This window comes from Phyllobates terribilis, unplaced genomic scaffold (assembly GCF_046119375.1).
Source record: "Phyllobates terribilis strain yellow unplaced genomic scaffold, ASM4611937v1 Scaffold_5__5_contigs__length_657084704, whole genome shotgun sequence".
NCBI classification, from domain to species: domain Eukaryota; kingdom Metazoa; phylum Chordata; class Amphibia; order Anura; family Dendrobatidae; genus Phyllobates; species Phyllobates terribilis.
This window is the reverse complement of record NW_027362765.1, coordinates 459,295,110-459,312,505: the sequence shown is the minus strand read 5'-3', so window position 1 is coordinate 459,312,505 and position 17,396 is coordinate 459,295,110. Positions and strand designations below refer to the sequence as shown.

Sequence of the window (17,396 nt, the reverse complement as noted above, 5' to 3'; positions counted from 1 at the left end):
ATGTCCTTCTTGAAAGGTGCAGGGCGAGAGGCTAGAATCAATAAATGGAAATGTAGAGAGCTCTTCGGAGTGTCTGAGTGTGGGATTACTTGGCTCATGGGACTCGCCATGGTTGGAGGAAGGAGGATCAGGGTGAGAATTGTGTGGTCCAGACTCTTGGTGAGACTGGACTGTGTGAAAGATGGGGTGGTGCTGGGAAACTTACTGGAAGCATTATCTGCCATCCACCTGTTTGTTCTGTTCTGGCTTGACGAGTGGTGCCTCGAGCTCCCTTGCAAAGTGGCACAGGAAGTTAGGTTTCATTGATGTGCGTGTTTGTTCCCACAGCAGGCACAGTTTCATCTGGCCCACGGCCTGTGCGTGCACCACCAGCCGAATGTCCACTTTCCCGTCCTTTACCGCACACCTTGCGTATTTTAATATAATAATAAATAATATTATATAATATATGCCTGCAAATTTTCTGGTATTAATAGGGAAAAGAAAATATATATATTCTATAGTATACCTATATAAGGACTGTAGGGCAATAAACCTTGACTATATGCCTCTAATTCAAAAACATCCCTCCTCCATTGGCTATCCCTACACTGAATTCAGGTAACAGTGGTTTTACTAGAGAAAGAACAGTATGTAATCCAGAAAAGGACTTTTTTTCTAATGGTGCAGCAGCGGTATACAAGTACTGCAATAGCAATTAAACACTGCCTATATGCCTACTATAATCTCGCTCTCCCTCTTAAATCAACTCTCCCTGAACTGCTTCCATAGGAGAGTGTGCAGAGCATCGTGTCAACGGGTCTCATACAAGATATGATGTGATGCGGCCGGTCAATCACAGTAATGCCAGTAGCCAACATGGGAGGCAATCCCTGCATGTTTATTGACTGTCTAACAGCTGCTAAACATGCGGGTGGGGATTCGAACATGGCGTTCGAGCACCCGCAATACTCGATAGGGTAACAAGTGTACCTGAACACCCCGACGCTTGATCGAGCAGTAGTGAGCACGCTCGTTCATCACTAGAGACTATGTATTATAGATAAAGCTATCTCTCTTGGTAGCATAGTTTCCAGAAGTGGAGGTCATCCCAAACACATTTCTTGCACAGGGACCCCAATCTGTCAGTGTCTGCCCCTGCACTGACTGATCTGCACCTGCTCTCTTCTCTCCATCAAGTTGTTGGTGCTATATTCGATCAGAGAGCTGCTCTCACAATCTGTGCATGTCTGTTGCACTCTGTTATATGTAACGGCCATATTGGAGTGGGGAATGCCCACACTCTTGCACAGGCTGTATAAGGGTGTAAAGAATTTGAAGATATTTTGTCAATATTTTACTATTGAGAAACAAACAAAGAGGAATTACAGATACAGTATATCTAGTATAAAAACGGATGGTATGTTAGTAATAAACAGGAAGCAGAACCACATTGTTTGAACAGGGACTTATGTGAACCAAGGGCAATAGCCAAAGAAGGAGATGGAAACTGCAAGTCCAATCCAGTATGTTTCTGGTCAGAGGCGTAGCTAGGGGTTCAGCTCAGGGGGTACGAAACATCTAAGTGGGCTGCTAACCAGCTAACCGTGTGTACAACTATGGTGGTGAACCCTGATCGTGGGTACAGAGGAACCTCAGCAGATGACCGCGCTGTTACTGAAAATAAATCTCTACACAAAGACCAACACTAATATTACTTCAATATGGTGATCATATAGTGGTAGATACCCCACCTGTAGGTACGCTACGGTTTCTGGTATAAGAAGAAAAAGGTGCCATTTATGGCAGACTATCAGTTAATCTACAGATGGTTGTATGCACACTACCGTTCAAAAGTTTGGGGTCATTTAGAAATTTATTTTTGAAAGAAAATCACTTTTTTTTCAATGAAGCTAACATTAAATGAATCAGAAATACACTCTATACATTGTTAACGTGGTAAATGACTATTCTAGCTGCAAACGTCTTGTTTTTATTGCAATATCTACATAGGTGTATAGAGGCCCATTTCCAACAACCACCACTCCAGTGTTTTAATGGTACATGGTGTTTGCTAACTGTGTAAGAAGGCTAATGGATGTTTAGAAAACCCTAGAAAACCCTTGCACAAGTATGTTAGCCCAGCTGAAAACGGTTTGGCTGATTTGAGAAGCTATAAAATCGACCTTTCTTTGAGCTAGTTGAGAATCTGGAGCATTACATTAGTTTGTTCTAAGAAATTCTTAAAATGGCCAGAAAAAGAACTTTCATGTGAAACTCGACAGTCTATTCTTGTTCTTAGAAATGAAGGCTATTCCATGCAAGAAATTGCCAAGTCACTGAAGATTTCCTACAACGGTGTGTGCTACTCCCTTCAGAGGAGAGCACAAACAGGCTCTAACCAGAGTAGAAAGAGAAGTGGGAGGCCCCGCTGCACAACTGAGCAACAAGACAAGTACATTAGAGTCTCTAGTTTGTGAAATCGACGCCTCACAGCTCCTCAACTGGCAGCTTCATTAAATAGTACATGCAAAACACCAGTGTCAACGGCTACAGTGAAGAGGCGACTCCGGGATGCTGGCCTACAGGGCAAAGTGGCAAAGAAAAAGCCATACCTGAGACGGGCTGATAAAAGGAAAAGATTAATATGGGCAAAAGAACACAGACATTGGACAGAGGAAGATTGGAAAAAAGTTTTATGGACAGACGACTCAAATTTTGGGGTGTTTGGACCACACGGAAGAACATTTGTGAGACGCAGAACAACTGAAAAGATGCTGGAAGAGTGCCTGACGCCATCTGTCAAGCATGGTGGAAGTAATGTGATGGTCTGGGGTTGCTTTGGTGCTGGTAAAGTGGGAGATTTGTATAAGGTAAATGGGATTTTGAATAAGGAAGGCTATCACTCCATTTTGCAACGCCATGCCATACCCTGTGGACAGTGCTTGATTGGAGCCAATTTCATCCTACAGCAGGACAATGACCCAAAGCACACCTCCAAATTATGCATGAACTATTTAGGGAAGAAGCAGGCAGCTGGTATGCTATCTATAATGGAGTGGCCAGTGCAATCACCAGATCTCAACTCCATTGAGCTGTTGTGGGAGCAGCTTGACCGTATGGTACGCAAAAAGTGCCCATCAAGCCGATCCAACTTGTGGGAGGGGCTTCAGGAAGCATGGGGGGAAATTTCTCAAGATTACCTCAGCAAATTAACAGCTAGAATGTCAAAGGTCTGCAATGCTGGAATGGCTGAAAGGGAGCATTCTTTGATGAAAGCAAAGTTTGAAGTAGAAAATTATTCTTTCAAATAAAAATCATTATTTCTAACCTTGTCAACATCTGGACTATATTTTCTAATCATTTTGCAACTCATTTGATAAATAAAAGTATTCATGGAAAACACAAAATTGTCTGGGTGACCCCAAACTTTTGAACGGTAGTGTATATCTCAACCATTGTATGTATTAAAACTCAGTGCCGTCTACCAAATTGACAGACACCCATACAGCGGTGGCCAAAAGTATTGGCACCCCTGCAATTCTGACAGATAATACTCAGTTTCTTCCTGAAAATGATTGCAATCACAAATTCTTTGGTATTATTATCTTTATTTAATTTGTCTTCAATGAAAAAACACAAAAAGAATTGTCCTAAAGCCAAATTGGATATAATTCCACACCAAACCTAAAAAAGGGGGTGGACAAAAGTATTGGCACTGTTTGAAAAATCATGTGATGCTTCTCTAATTCGTGTAATTAACAGCACCTGTAACTTACCTGTGGCACCTAACAGGTGTTGGCAATAACTAAATCACACTTGTAGCCAGTTAACATGGATTAAAGTTGACTCAACCTCTGTCCTGTGTCCTTGTGTGTACCACATTGAGCATGGAGAAAAGAAAGAAGACCAAAGAACTGTCTGAGGACTTGAGAAACCAAATTGTGAGGAAGCATGAGCAATCTCAAGGCTACAAGTCCACCTCCAAAAGACCTGAATGTTTCTGTGTCTTCCGTGCGCAGTGTCATCAAGAAGTTTAAAGCCCATGGCACTGTGGCTAACCTCCCTAGATGTGGACAGAAAAGAAAAATTGACGACAGATTTCAACGCAAGATTGTGCAGATGGTGGATAAAGAACCTCGACTAACATCCAAACAAGTTCAAGCTGCCCTGCAGTCCGAGGGTACAACAGTGTCAACCTGTACTATCCGTCGGCGTCTGAATGAAAAGGGACTGTATGGTAGGATACCCAGGAAGACCCCACTTCTTACCCCGAGACATAAAAAAGCCAGGTTTGAGTTTGCCAAAACTTACCTGAGAAAGCCTAAAACGTTTTGGAAGAACGTTCTCTGGTCAGATGAGAAAAGTAGAGCTTTTTGGGAAAAAGCATCAACATAGAGTGTACAGGGAAAAAAAAAAAAAAAGAGGCATTCAAAGAAAAGAACACGGTCCCTACAGTCAAACATGGCGGAGGTTCCCTGATGTTTTGGGGTTGCTTTGCTGCCTCTGGCACTGGACTGCTTGACCGTGTGCATGGCATTATGAAGTCTGAAGACTACCAACAAATTTTGCAGCATAATGTAGGGCCCAGTGTGAGAATGCTGGGTCTCCCTCAGAGGTCATGGGTCTTCCAGCAGGACAATGACCCAAAACACACTTCCAAAAGCACTATAAAATGGTTTGAGAGAAAGCACTGGAGACTTCTAAGGTGGCCAGCAATGAGTCCAGACCTGAATCCCATAGAACACCAGTGGAGAGATCTCAAAATGGCAGTTTGGAGAAGGCACCCTTCAAATATCAGGGACCTGGAGCAGTTTGCCAAAGAAGAATGGTCTACAATTCCAGCAGAGCATTGTAAGAAACTCATTGATGGTTACCGGAAGCGGTTGTTCGCAGTTATTTTGGCTAAAGGTTGTGCAACCAAGTATTAGGCTGAGGGTGCCAATACTTTTGTCTGTCCCATTTTTGGAGTTGTGTGTGAAATGATCAATGATTTGATTTTTGCTTCATTCTCTTTTGTGTTTTTTCCTTGCAAGCAAATTAAATGAAGAGAATAATACCAAAGAATTTGTGATTGCAATCATTTTCAGGAAGAAACTGTATTATCTGACAGAATTGCAGGGGTGCCAATACTTTTGGCCACCACTGTATGTGAGGACCATTATACTGTTTGGAGGACTATGTGGGTGCTATTAAACTGTATGCAAGCAATTATATAGTGTGAAGGTTTGTGTGGAGTCCATCATACTGTGTGGAAGCAAGTATGCTGTATGGAGAGAGCCAATTATAGTGTTAAGAGTGCTAGTGGGGGGCCATTAGACAGTGTGGAGGGTTGTGTTGGGGCCATTATACTGGGTGGAGAGATGTGGGTGCCATTATAGTGTATATAATGGCCCATTATACTCTAAGGAGGGCTGTGTGGGAGTCACAGTTGGGGCATCATACTGTGTTGGGATCAGCATACTTTGCTGGGTTAATTGAGGTGGAGAGATTCAATGTGAAAGTATCATACCATGTTTGGGGGGCACTTTTGTTTGCATCATACTTTATGGGTGCAATGAAATGGCAATCTAGGGGCTTCTATAGAAGAAAAAGCAGAGTTGTGAGATATGCTCCTCTGTGACCCTGCCAAATGTTTACTTTATTTTTGAGGGGAAGGGATCTAATTAGAACTTCTGCTATGGGATTCCATGTTTTCTATGTATGACCCTAGTTGGAAGGAGAATCTCAAAATGAGCAACTCCAATCTAGATGGCTGCTCACTGAAATTATTAACATGGAGATTCCAGGAGCTCCTCATAGTCACCTCATTACAGAAGGCAGTTACTGCAGTGAGGCAGTGTAGGGAGTCAGGAGAATAAATAAAATTACAGGAGGACGCATACACACATGCTTCTCACTAAATAGAATAGAATACAATCAAAAAGTTAATTTATTTAAGTTCCTCAATACAATAAGTAAAACTCATTATATAGCGTCATCAATGCGGTGTAGCATGGAGGCGATCAGCCTGTGCACTGCTATACAGTTTCCTCTCCAGATTATTATGTATACCTATCCATATACTCTTGAGTTACTGCAAATTAGGTCTTCCTCTTTGGCAAAAAAAAAAAAAAAAAAAAATCCTCAAAATTTGGTAAGAGGAGTACTTTTACCCATCGATAAAATCTGTAATGTGACCTCTGCCAGAGCCTGTCCTATGAAACAGCGGTGGCACCAGCAGTCAGACCCTCAGCAAAATATAAAATAAAAAAATATCTAAAAAAAAAAAATGTTTTGCCTAATATACGACCTGTACAACTAATCAGGCTGTACGGGTCACATGGAAAGCAAAGTCACATAAGAGGGTATCATGTTTTTTTTTTTTTTTTTTTTTTTTTTTAAAAGGTTGCTGCTGAAGACAAAAGAAATGGTTAGTGAGATCTGAAGGATTTAATGCAGGTCAACATGTGAGGACTTTGCGATTTGTTGGGGAAACAATCTCCAGCAATGTGTGAACACACCCTGATACAGATCCAACCTGCAGTTACTCTTCACTAATGTCACACCAACATTTATAATTATAGAAATGAAATTCAGCCCATAGTTCTCATACAGTTTTATTAAAACACATTATTTATATAACAAAAAGGAGAAAGATATAAATATATTTACACAAAGTATAACAATGAATTTTACAAATAAGTACATAGAATTAAGCCACGTTGGAGATTAGTGCCAATGAAAGCAAAAACCTTTTGTACCCGAGTTGCCAGCGATTTAGTTGTAAAAATTGTTGAAAAATAGGAATTTTATGGTAAATACAGAAATCCTCTCTCGTTGAGTACATTGGAGGACATAAGAGTGAGAATATAGGCCCTGCCACTAGAGGGCGTGCCATCTTATAACCCCAAGATATACCAGTGTCAGGGAGGTGGTGTTCGTGTGAGCCATTCAGATCTCCCTGAAGGAGAGATGTACCCCCAAGCTGAAATGACCAAAGCCACAAGAGGCGGCCTGCGGGGCTTCCAGCAAGATGACAAGGTGCCTGGAAACAATGAAAATAGGCCCAGGAGGGCACTTACTGCTAACCAGCAAATGTGCAGGAGCTGTGAAACCTCACAGTGTCCCCAAATAGCAACAGAAGGCACCTGGGTCCTCTGTCTGGGTGCTTAGGAAAGGAAGAATGCCAGGACAGGAGAAAAGAGGTAGCAAGAGAACCGACAGCAGGGCAAATATTGTCTAGAGCCCGGGAAAGAAAACCCAGGATAAACACAGAAAACTGCTTGAGGGGAGAAAAATCCCACACTCCAACCCGCATCACCCACTGACCCGAAGCTGGGTGGAGGCGGTCGGAGTGGTTTCATGCCATTGTATAGGCAAAACACAATTTGCAATCTAGTTTCGATAAAAGTCTTATTTTCTGAGACTACCCGGCTACTTGGCACCTTGGAGCAGAAGCCAGTGGAGGCTGACCAAAGCGTAAAAAAGGACAAAAAAAAGCCCCATACCACAGATATTGCTTCCAAGGATGGCGCAGAAAAACACCATAGCCCCGGAAAAAAGCCAAGAGAAGCATCATGAAGTATAGAAAGGGGCTGTAAGCAAAAGATGGGAAAGGGGTGGAGAAGACTTACCCAAAGGAAACAAAAAGGTGGGAGACCCCAGGGGACAGAACCTAACAGGCCAACAGAAATGGGAAGAGGGGGAAGGAGTTTTGGAGGAATTATGCTCATCTGACATCGGACGACCGCAGCCTCATCCCTTCTGTGTTCTCACACGGATTGTGGGGACACCAGCACTCCACATGGGGAGGAGATGACCAGTGATGACATGGCACCTGCAGGGAGGTGCAGTGCTGTGGAGGCAGGCGAGGTGATGGGGAAATCCACAATACCTAGAATACAACAGAAAAAATCATGCAGAAGACGCGATACAAGAATGCCGGACTCCTCTGGACTCTGTGCTGCTCAATGTTAGCCTCGTGTCCGAGTAGGGACTATGGCCCTCTGTGTCCCCCAATACTATCAATGAGAAAAACAGTTCCGTACAGAACACTCCGTCCTCAGCTACAGCCGCTACAGGCAGGAGGGGTCATGGAAATAATATATATCCCCCCCTACACAAGCAACGCTACCCTCACCTGCGCCCCCCGCAGGCAGCACAACGCAAGTAACAGCTCCCCCCCTTCACCACGGAGCCCACGCACATAACATCACCCCCTTCCACACACAGACGCCCACACATACAAAATTCCCCTTTTTCTCTGTGCCACCCTCCAACATGCAGCCCCCATGTGTGAACATCCACTTATCTGCGCCCCCTCACACTGAGTCCTGTGTGTACGGCCCCGGCCTCAGTTGTGCGGCTCCTCAGTGTCATCTCTCACAGCCAGGCTTCCTGGTATCAGGCAATGGAGAGGAGGCCCCGCCCCTTCCTGTCAAATCTTCTGGTCACATGGGCATGACGTCAGTAGAGGTCCTTTAGCCTCCGCTGTCATCTCTTTGCGCTCGTTATTATTCATTCCTCTCCTCCGGCCATGATTCCCTTCACCGTGAATATTAAGTTGTCCACCCGGACACTGAGCGGAGCTCTCACCCTGCACAACAAGGGGGCGCTAGACTGGTGAGTAGTAGTTCGATGGACTACAAGTACCAGCATGCTTTGCGGTGCACAAGCTCCCTGTGCAGGAGTGCGGAGATTTGGATGGTGCTGTGACACATTTGTTATGGTGAATCCCAGATTCCTGTGAGGGCATGAGGGGCCTGGTATAGGGACATATGGAGCAGTGTCTGTATCACCTGCAGTCAGGGAGGGGTTCACAAACTTTATGAGGCCACATTGTGTGATCGCACCTCTCTCTGTGATAAAACCCAAATGCTGTGGAAATATTTACATTACTCGTCTCCTTTTGCCAGATGAGTTGGCCCTGTACAGGAGAGCCCAGTCCCACAACTTCCCGTCCCACACCTACCCCCTCCCTCTCTCTCTCTCCCCAGTCCGGCACCTGCTCCCCCCCCCCCCCGTCCCTACCCCCATACACCCCCCCCCCCACGTCCCACACCTACCCCCATACCCCCCCATCCCGCACCTACCCCCTCCCTCTCTCTCCCCCCAGTCCGGCACCTGCTCCCTCCCTCCCATACCCCCCCCGTCCCGCACCTACCCCCATACCCCCCCCCCGTCCCGCACCTACCCCCATACCCCCCCCATCCCGCACCTACCCCCCCGTCCCGCACCTACCCCCTCCCTCTCTCTCTCTCCCCAGTCCCGCACCTGCCCCCTTCCTATCCCCCCAGTCCCGCACCTGCCCCCAGTCCTGCTGCACAGCAGTATTATTATTGACTATAATGAGCCCTAATAACAGCTGTTGTTGCCGTTGAAAGAAATAAAAGTGGTGAGCTGCTGCCTACACACAGATAAGTCTCTCCCTAGCTCAGCAGCACCTCTCCTTACACTGTCTGATTCCGGAGTGACTGTGACGAGCATGGTGGCGCCAGGTCTGATATAGACCTGATGATGCTATGCGACCAGCCAATCACTGTAATGCCCACAACCAACATGGCTACGGCATTACAGTGCATGCAGGTAATCTCCGCATGTTTATTGGCTGACTAAAAAATGCCAAACATGCAGGGAGGGGATCCGAGCTCCCTCCCAAACATTCAAAAAATCGCGGAGTAATGAGCATCTCGAGCCGTGTGATGCTCCAGTGAGTAACGAGCAGTGACGAGAACGCTCGCTCATCACTATTATTTATTACTTAAATACGTACAATAAGCTACACACAAATCTCTGATTATAGATCTCACATATTTCTATCTATAGATATTTAAAAGAATATTTACTTTGAAAAGTATCTTTAATTGACAGAGAATTACTCTAAGAGCTAATGTTAAAATTGCATTGTTCTCGCATGACACTCGTCCTACTTTTCTGGATCAATGTCGAACTGATTTTTTTATTTTAAATGCTAGGGTGTCTCCGGCCTAAGATATATCAAAGTTTCTTATCTTCTGTTTTCAAAATAATTGTGTACTTTATCCCTTACTGTACTAAAGGGCTGTGAAAAAGGTTTTGCCATCTTGCACTTTACTATTACTTTATTTTTGTTAACAACATGCAGGAACTAAACTTTTGACCTATTTCCCAATACCCCGATCACCTAAGAGACCTCTGAGAAGTGCTTAACTCACGGAACAGGAGCGCACAGACCAGAGGATGGAGTACAGAGAAAGCTTACCACTTTGTATTGAACCCTTAATTCGCTGTGCACCCCATCCTCCTGAGCAGCTCACTTGTGTCTTTTAAGGGATCTGTGGTGGTCTCAGGGCCTAGACCCGCACCGATCTATAGGCCATTAAAGGGCCTAAAATATATTAAATGCCCGACCACCGCTCGGTTGCAATGACGATTCCTGTGGATAGGTGATAACTTGCAATGTTGGGAAAAAAACATTTAATTCTCTTTCACCGGGATGTTAAACATAATATTCAGTCTGTTATATCTGATATAAGCTATATGGGGACGTATTTGGTTAAGTTTTGTAGCAGGGTTCTCACTGCCGCATGGTAGAAGCAGGTTTGCTGTTCTACAGTTTAATGCTATGTTCACATGTTGCGCTTTTTGCTGCTTTTTATGCAAATTAAAAGCTGTATTTTATAGTACCAGCAGAAGATATGAGATTTCAGAAATCTCATGCACACGTTTTTGTTTTTTTTTCAGACTGAGTTGGAAAACTGCTGGTTTTTTTTTTTTTTGGAAAACTGCCGCATGTCACTTCTTTCAGCACTTTTTCACCCATAAAAAGCAATGAGTAGGTGCAAAAAAGCAGCAAAAAACTTTGCCATCAGTTTTTGCAACTTTTTTAGTGAAACAAAATGCAGGTACAGCAGGATGTGAAACCCATTTATTTTTGTGATTTTTTTTTTTTTTTTTTTTTTTTTTTATATTTTATTCCCCCCCCTACCCAAGTTTAAACCAAAATGTCTTGGTCTCCTCAGCTGAGATGGCAGGTAGGATTAATTGTTTAATTAATGATATGAAAAGTAAACTAAGCCTGAGCATCTCAGTGCCCAACCAATGTGTGAAATTGAACAATACCCGACCAACTCAATGCTCTACCAAGGTGAGAAAGTAAGCAATGTCCGACCATTTCAATTCTCTGCCAATGTCTTAGGTAAACTATTCCAGACAAATTCAACTCCTTCCGCTGTTTTTACATTTGCAATTGTGTATTTTTTTCATGAACTCATATGGACTTTTTTGTTAAGAATAGTCACTATTTTTTTTCAGACGTAAAAAACTATTTCCACTAAATAATTTGATAAATTTGCCCCTTTTTCCAAACCTGTTTTATGGTTTCACATGCTCCTTACATTGATGGCCTAACACCTTGCATTGTTCATGCTTGCAAGGTGGAAGCAAAGCTGAACTTTGGGATCCTGAAAAATGCAGCAAAAAATAAAGCAAAATCTGCTTTTTTCACTGCGAAGAGATCAGGTTTTGGCTGCAGAAAAAAGCAGTAAAAAAAAGGAACATTTGGGAAGATATCACCAGCTTTAGGAGACTAGTGGTGGCCACATTAGTTGGCTACCTCTGTACAGTCTCAGGCTATTAGATACATGCAGTGATATTTGCGTTGCGGTTCTTTGGTCCGCATGGCTGGGTTTTCCATTAGGCACGCGTTCCTACCTTATGCACTGTACTTTGGTGAAGGGCGTCTGTTCCTCAGGTCAGGACCAGATTCTTTTATTTCTTTACAGAGGATTTACAGTTGTGAAGTACAAAAGCCGCTAATCTACATTTCTGTTTCTATATATTTATTCTGGTTATAGTCCATGTTTTTTCCTACTGTGATGACTAACAAGGCTTTCTTATCAGTTGCTGTCAAGGTCTGATCGCTTATGGCTGTCACTCGCTGGTTCTTGTGGTGGACCCCAGCACGGCACAGACACTTCAGGTCTTAGAAAAACATAAGGCTGACATAGTCAAGGTAAGCTGAACAACCTGACTTGTTGTGAGATCTTATAATGCAGATTTCTTAAAGGGGAACCTGTCACAATGAAAATGGTCTCTGAACTGCGGGCAGGATATTATAGAGCAGGGGGAGCTGATCAGACTGGGAGACATATTTGTGGGAAGAGTTTCAGTAAAGCTTTAATTTTATTAATTGAAATCCTTGGTGTTTGTATATTGGAGTCCAGTGGGCGTTGCTACTCGGACTGTGTACAGTGATAACTGTCAATCACTAGTAGGACCGCCCACTGGACTCCTATGTATACAAACCTATATATCATTCTGCTCCGCTTCTCCTTCTCTTTACCATGGACTGCTTGTCCAACATGACGTGTTCTATACATCCCTCCAGTAAAGTCACCAGCAACATGTCACCGTTTTACACTGTAAACTGCTGTGGTTTTGGAAAGGATCACTGGGCATGATGATGGCTACTGTACAGGAAGATAATGCATTTATTTCACAAGATACATTTATAAACTAACCCTTCACTAGTGACTGTGGCAAAGTACTGGAGGGGAGATATGTAGCACTGAGATTGTTAGCTCCAGTAATTAAACATAGGAAAAAGGTTCCAGCACATGAAGGTTAAGGGGTTAATCAGCCATCTTTAGTGCTAGGGTGATTAAGCACCTGTAGAGAGGGAGGAGATCAGAGGATAAAATCCCAGCCTTTTAGAGTGTTTGTGTGTGGGGAGGACATGGAGGTGAAGGCTCTGAGCTGTTTTGTCATGTGAAGGAAAAACAAACCTTGGGTTGTTTGTTCCTGAAGCGGGTGGTTACCCGTAGCAACCAGAACTGTGCCATACGTTATGTTTTGTTTTCCTGTTAGGGCATGTGTGTTTTTTGCTAACATTGTTGTGGTTTATGCAGTGCTCTTAATAAACCCAGTAGGAGATTTAAAGAGACAGTGTTCCTGTGTACCTCTATGTGCAACCAAGTGAGTCAATCTACACATAACCCACAGCTGGGTACAAAGTACCATGTGCACAAAGCATGGACACATTCCTATAAAGTTGTCATATGGCAGAAAAATGGACCAATCAATGGCTCCGGTCAATGGTGTGATGTATTTAGTGGGCAGTAAACAGTTCTTTAAATTCTACTCAAACGGGAAGAATGGGTAATGATCTCGGTGACTTTGACAAGTCCATATTGTGATGGTTAGATCATCAGAGCATCTCCAGAATGGCAAATTATGGTATTTCCAAATATGCAGTGGTTAGTTGTGACGCTCAGTCACTTCTCATGGACAAGCCGTGAGTCAGGGTAGTGAAGGAGTCCGAGGTCAAGAGCCAGAAGGGTACGTCGTAAATAGAGGGAAGAGACAAAGGTGTAGTCAAGTCACAGTCCAGAGTCAGAATTCCCAGGTCACAGTGCATCAAGGCAAAAGGGTTAATACAAACTGGTAGTCAATAGGCAAATCTAGGGTCCGGCAACAGAAGATCAGAATATTTGAATACAAAGCACAGAGAACACACCACACTGAGCTGAAAGCTACAATAGGCAGTTATCTGGGACTGACAGCTTAGACAACTAGCTTGGTAATCACTTAGAACAGGGAACACCTGAAGGAAGCTCAGCACCTCCATGTCTTAGATTAGACAGTTGGGCTGTCAATCAAAATACCGACAGCACAGCACGTCCCTGTGCTAGATTGGACTACTATCTGTCAGTCACTGCATCCAAGACACACTCAGCTTTGGAATCATGACATTAGTACTATAATTGGGCAATTCGATTTGCGAGACTCCTATCAGGTCAATAGTTTCTGGCCTCAGGACACGAGGCTCGCAAATCTTTTACATTCTGTAATACATTTAAAAGCCTTTTTGGGGGTCCCGGAAGGAGAGAGATTCGCAAAGCTCCTGTCCAGTGGTTACAGAGTACTGACCTGGCCAATGGACTGGAGTCCAGAGAATAAGTCCGCCCAACTCTCGCTAGTGCCTACGAAAAGGGGTTTAAGTTTAACTGGTAACAGAGTCATAGGCATCCACTGATGTGGGGAGTGAAGGCAGTCACATTTTATCTGCTGATGTGGGGAGTGAAAGCAGAACGCCCGTATCCCATTTGTCGTTGTGGGCGACTGCATCACCGTATTACTCATGGGTGCGATAATGGCTTAGATCAAGTCTCTGGTCTGTATTCAGTCTCACACAGACAGGTATGCACAGAACCTCCTGCTCTGCTGCTTGCAAAAGAACCCAACCCTTGCCTGCAGGATTAAATGTGAATCGTGGCCATGGGCAACTTCCAAGACCCAGACTGGAGAGAGAGATCCGTCCCACTACCTTCCTACAGATCTCTCCAAAAATAAAAGCCCATCTCTGGATTTCCTAAATCTGTCTTGGTCAAATAGCCTGACCCAGTCTACACTTACTTTTATTTTGTGTTGTAACCACAGCTGTGGCTGTAATTTACAATGCTCTCCAGCGTGTTCGGTATGCCTCTATATGTATCCTGGGGGACACGTAACGACCCTTGCTTATGACTCCAATCACTGCCCATTGGAGTCTGAAGAAATCTGGTATTAGTCTTCTGTCTAATTATAGGAGAGTAAATTAAAATCATGATTTTATGTATAAACATTACTTTTAGGACTCTTGTATATTTAGAAGTGTAAAATCATCTATATATATCTGTGTGTGTATGTATGTATGTGTGTTTATACTTATATTTATATGGATATACTAGATGGTGGCTCGATTCTAACGCATCGGGTATTCTAGAATATGTATGCGGCCGACCGGGCGCAATCAGCAGAACGTTGTTTAAATTTGGCGCCAAAATCGCTGATTGGTCGCGGCCGGCAACCGCGACTAATCAGCAAAACGGTGTTTAAATTTGGCGGCAATATCGGTGATTGGTCACGGGTGGCGACCGCGACCAATCAGCGAACTGTGTTAGTGAGGACTGGAGAGCTTGTTTAAATTTGGCGATAAAATCGACCAATCAGCAGAGCGTTGTTTAAATTTGGCGGCAATCTCGCTGATTGGTCTCAGCCGGCCGGCGGCCTGGACCAGTGAGCAGAGCGGTGTTTAAATTTGGCGCCAAAATCGCTGATTGGTCGCGGCCGCCGTCCGCGATTAATCAGCAGAGCGGCGTTTAAATTTGCCGCCCATCTCGCTGATTGGTCGCGGCCGGCCACCGCGACCAATCAGCGTCGTATTAGTGTGGGCCCGGGAGTGGCGCTGCTTGTGCGGCTCCGTATTAGCGAGGATCGGGGAGCGGCGCTGCCTGTGCGGCTCCTTCTGCTGCGAGAAGCCGGGAGATGAGCGGCTGCTCGCAGCAGAAGCATCCCGACTGGCGGCGCCGCTCTCCGGTCCTCCGTTCACACTTGCTGTCGGGAGATCAGCGGGCCAAGCCGCTGATCTTCCGGCGTTAGCCGCATGGAGGTCAGTGGCGCCGGTCGGGGTAGTTGTGCTGCTAGCGCCGCTCATCTCCCCGCTGCATCGCCGCTGACCTCCGTCCGCCAGATGTGACGCTAACGGCCGCCATCTTTTTTCAGAAATCCCGCGGTGCTGATTGGCCGCTGCCGGACCAGTGAGCGATGCGGGATTTCCAGGACAGACAGACAGACAGACGGGATAAGACGAATATATATATATATATAGATAGATAGATAGTTGATTTTGACCATTTCGCCAAAAATCCTAATAAGGCAAATAAATCAGCGTTGCCCTGGCTGACATCCCGCTTAAGTAACAAAGTTTAACAAAACTTTTTTGTTTGCGAATTGCTAATAGTGAACCAATTATTGGAGGATTTTGTGGTTTATGAATTTCTATCTTTGCAGGTTAAATGGGCCAGAGAAAACTATCATCATAATTTGGGCTCCCCATACGCCCTACGTTTGGCATCTGCTGATACAAGCGGAAAGATTGTGGTGTGGGATGTTACCACAGGCACAACGCGATGCGAAATACAAGAACACTCTAAGCCCATCCACGGTGAGGGGCCTCGTATTATTCTACTTATGTAATGCAGATCTATCAGCAAGACCTTGTCTATGTTCATTAGCATCGTAGATCAGATCCCCATCATCCAGGCACCCGGCATAAGCTTCACCTGGACTGAAAATTAAACGAAGATTGTAACATTCCCACATTAAATAAGATGAGAGTTTTGGGTTTTGTAAACATCGTTGTATCTCATTCTTTCTAGTCTAAGATTTCTTTTTCTTCTCCCACCTGCATTTTTAGTGTTCAGTAAATAATGTATTTTCTCAGGAAGGTTTCTCACTAGAACGCCAGCTTCACATGTCCGATATTCATCATCCAAGTATGGATTGCGATGTCTGTTCCAGCCGCAGGTCTCCTGACCCGATCTCAGCAGCCTATGTGTATGGCTATGAGACTGTTGTGTTTTGGCCAAGAGACCCAACGACTGGCACAGACATCACAGTCCATACTCAGACCATGACTGTCGTCTGTGTGAATGTTACATACACTCACCACTGATATCTCCACATCTAACTTGTAGTCACTGTGTTAAGCCCACCATACGTAGAATAATAAGACAAACGGCTAAGGAAAAAGGTGTTTTTCAGACCTCCGCACGACTAGAACGTGAACTTGGCCAGAAGAGGAACACTGTGCTCTCCCCATTGGTTCAGGAAAACGGCCCCATAACAAAACTGGCTGTATCTATTAAAGGGCAATTAAAATGGTCTGGATGTGAAATAGGTAGGGAGATGACTAGTAGGAAGAAAAGTGCTGCATAGTACAACCATGTTACAGCAGTAAGACCACAAAGGGTTACTTCGACATGTCAGCCCTTTTTCTATCCATGGTGTCTACTAGTCTTTCCAAGATTGTGAATACAGTTAGTGCGAATCACTTTGCAGGACTTGGTCCAATCAGTCATGTCAGTAATCTGTGGCCGCTGATTGGGATCCTGAGATCCGCTTCCCATCTGCTGACATCCGCGGATCTTCTTCTTTTCATTATCCGGCCTGGCGGATGCCATAGGGTAGGACGCGACTCTCAGAGCTGCCGTCCAGCAGCCACAGATTACTGACACGGCTGTTGGACCAGGTTCTGCCAGTCAATGCTCGCCAACTCTAGTTGTGAAATCCAAGTACTACACACAGACTGCTCTGGTTGCTCCAATCAGCAATGATACAATTGTTCTTGAGCCCAATGAGGAAAAAATATCTCTGGTAGCCATTATCGCATATACATTGTGATCTGTGACTGGTTCATTCTTTGGATCCTCGGTTTCAGACGTCTTTAACCTCATGAAGAGGTGGCTTTATTTGGGCATGAGCTCTTTAATCTATAGGTTACTGTTGAGTGTTTTCACTGGTGAGTTATTGTGCAACTACGGACATTACCAAGATATTATCTAATATAAATGCATGAATGACCTGGATAATTTCCTGTGTACTATATATTGATCTATCCTTTGATGTTTTGTGAT

General features: G+C 44.3%; 1 protein-coding gene and 1 long non-coding RNA gene across 5 annotated transcripts in view; one reads left to right on the top strand and one right to left on the bottom strand.

Annotated features, from left to right (window-relative positions):
* The window catches only part of LOC141273484 (uncharacterized), a 34,459-nt gene extending 26,021 nt beyond the window's left edge, over window positions 1-8,438 (bottom strand). The window contains exon 1 of the long non-coding RNA XR_012322099.1: window positions 7,596-8,438. This is a non-coding gene — a long non-coding RNA (uncharacterized lncRNA). The remainder of the gene's footprint in view (window positions 1-7,595) is intronic.
* WDR11 (WD repeat domain 11) overlaps window positions 8,391-17,396 on the top strand; it is an 81,045-nt gene continuing 72,039 nt past the window's right edge. For all 4 annotated transcript variants that reach the window (XM_073685382.1, XM_073685381.1, XM_073685380.1 and 1 more), the window contains exons 1-3: window positions 8,391-8,583; window positions 11,842-11,953; window positions 15,772-15,925. In XM_073685382.1, coding sequence (XP_073541483.1) covers window positions 8,498-8,583; window positions 11,842-11,953; window positions 15,772-15,925 — 352 coding nt within the window. In that variant the 5' untranslated portion in view covers window positions 8,391-8,497. The remainder of the gene's footprint in view (window positions 8,584-11,841; window positions 11,954-15,771; window positions 15,926-17,396) is intronic.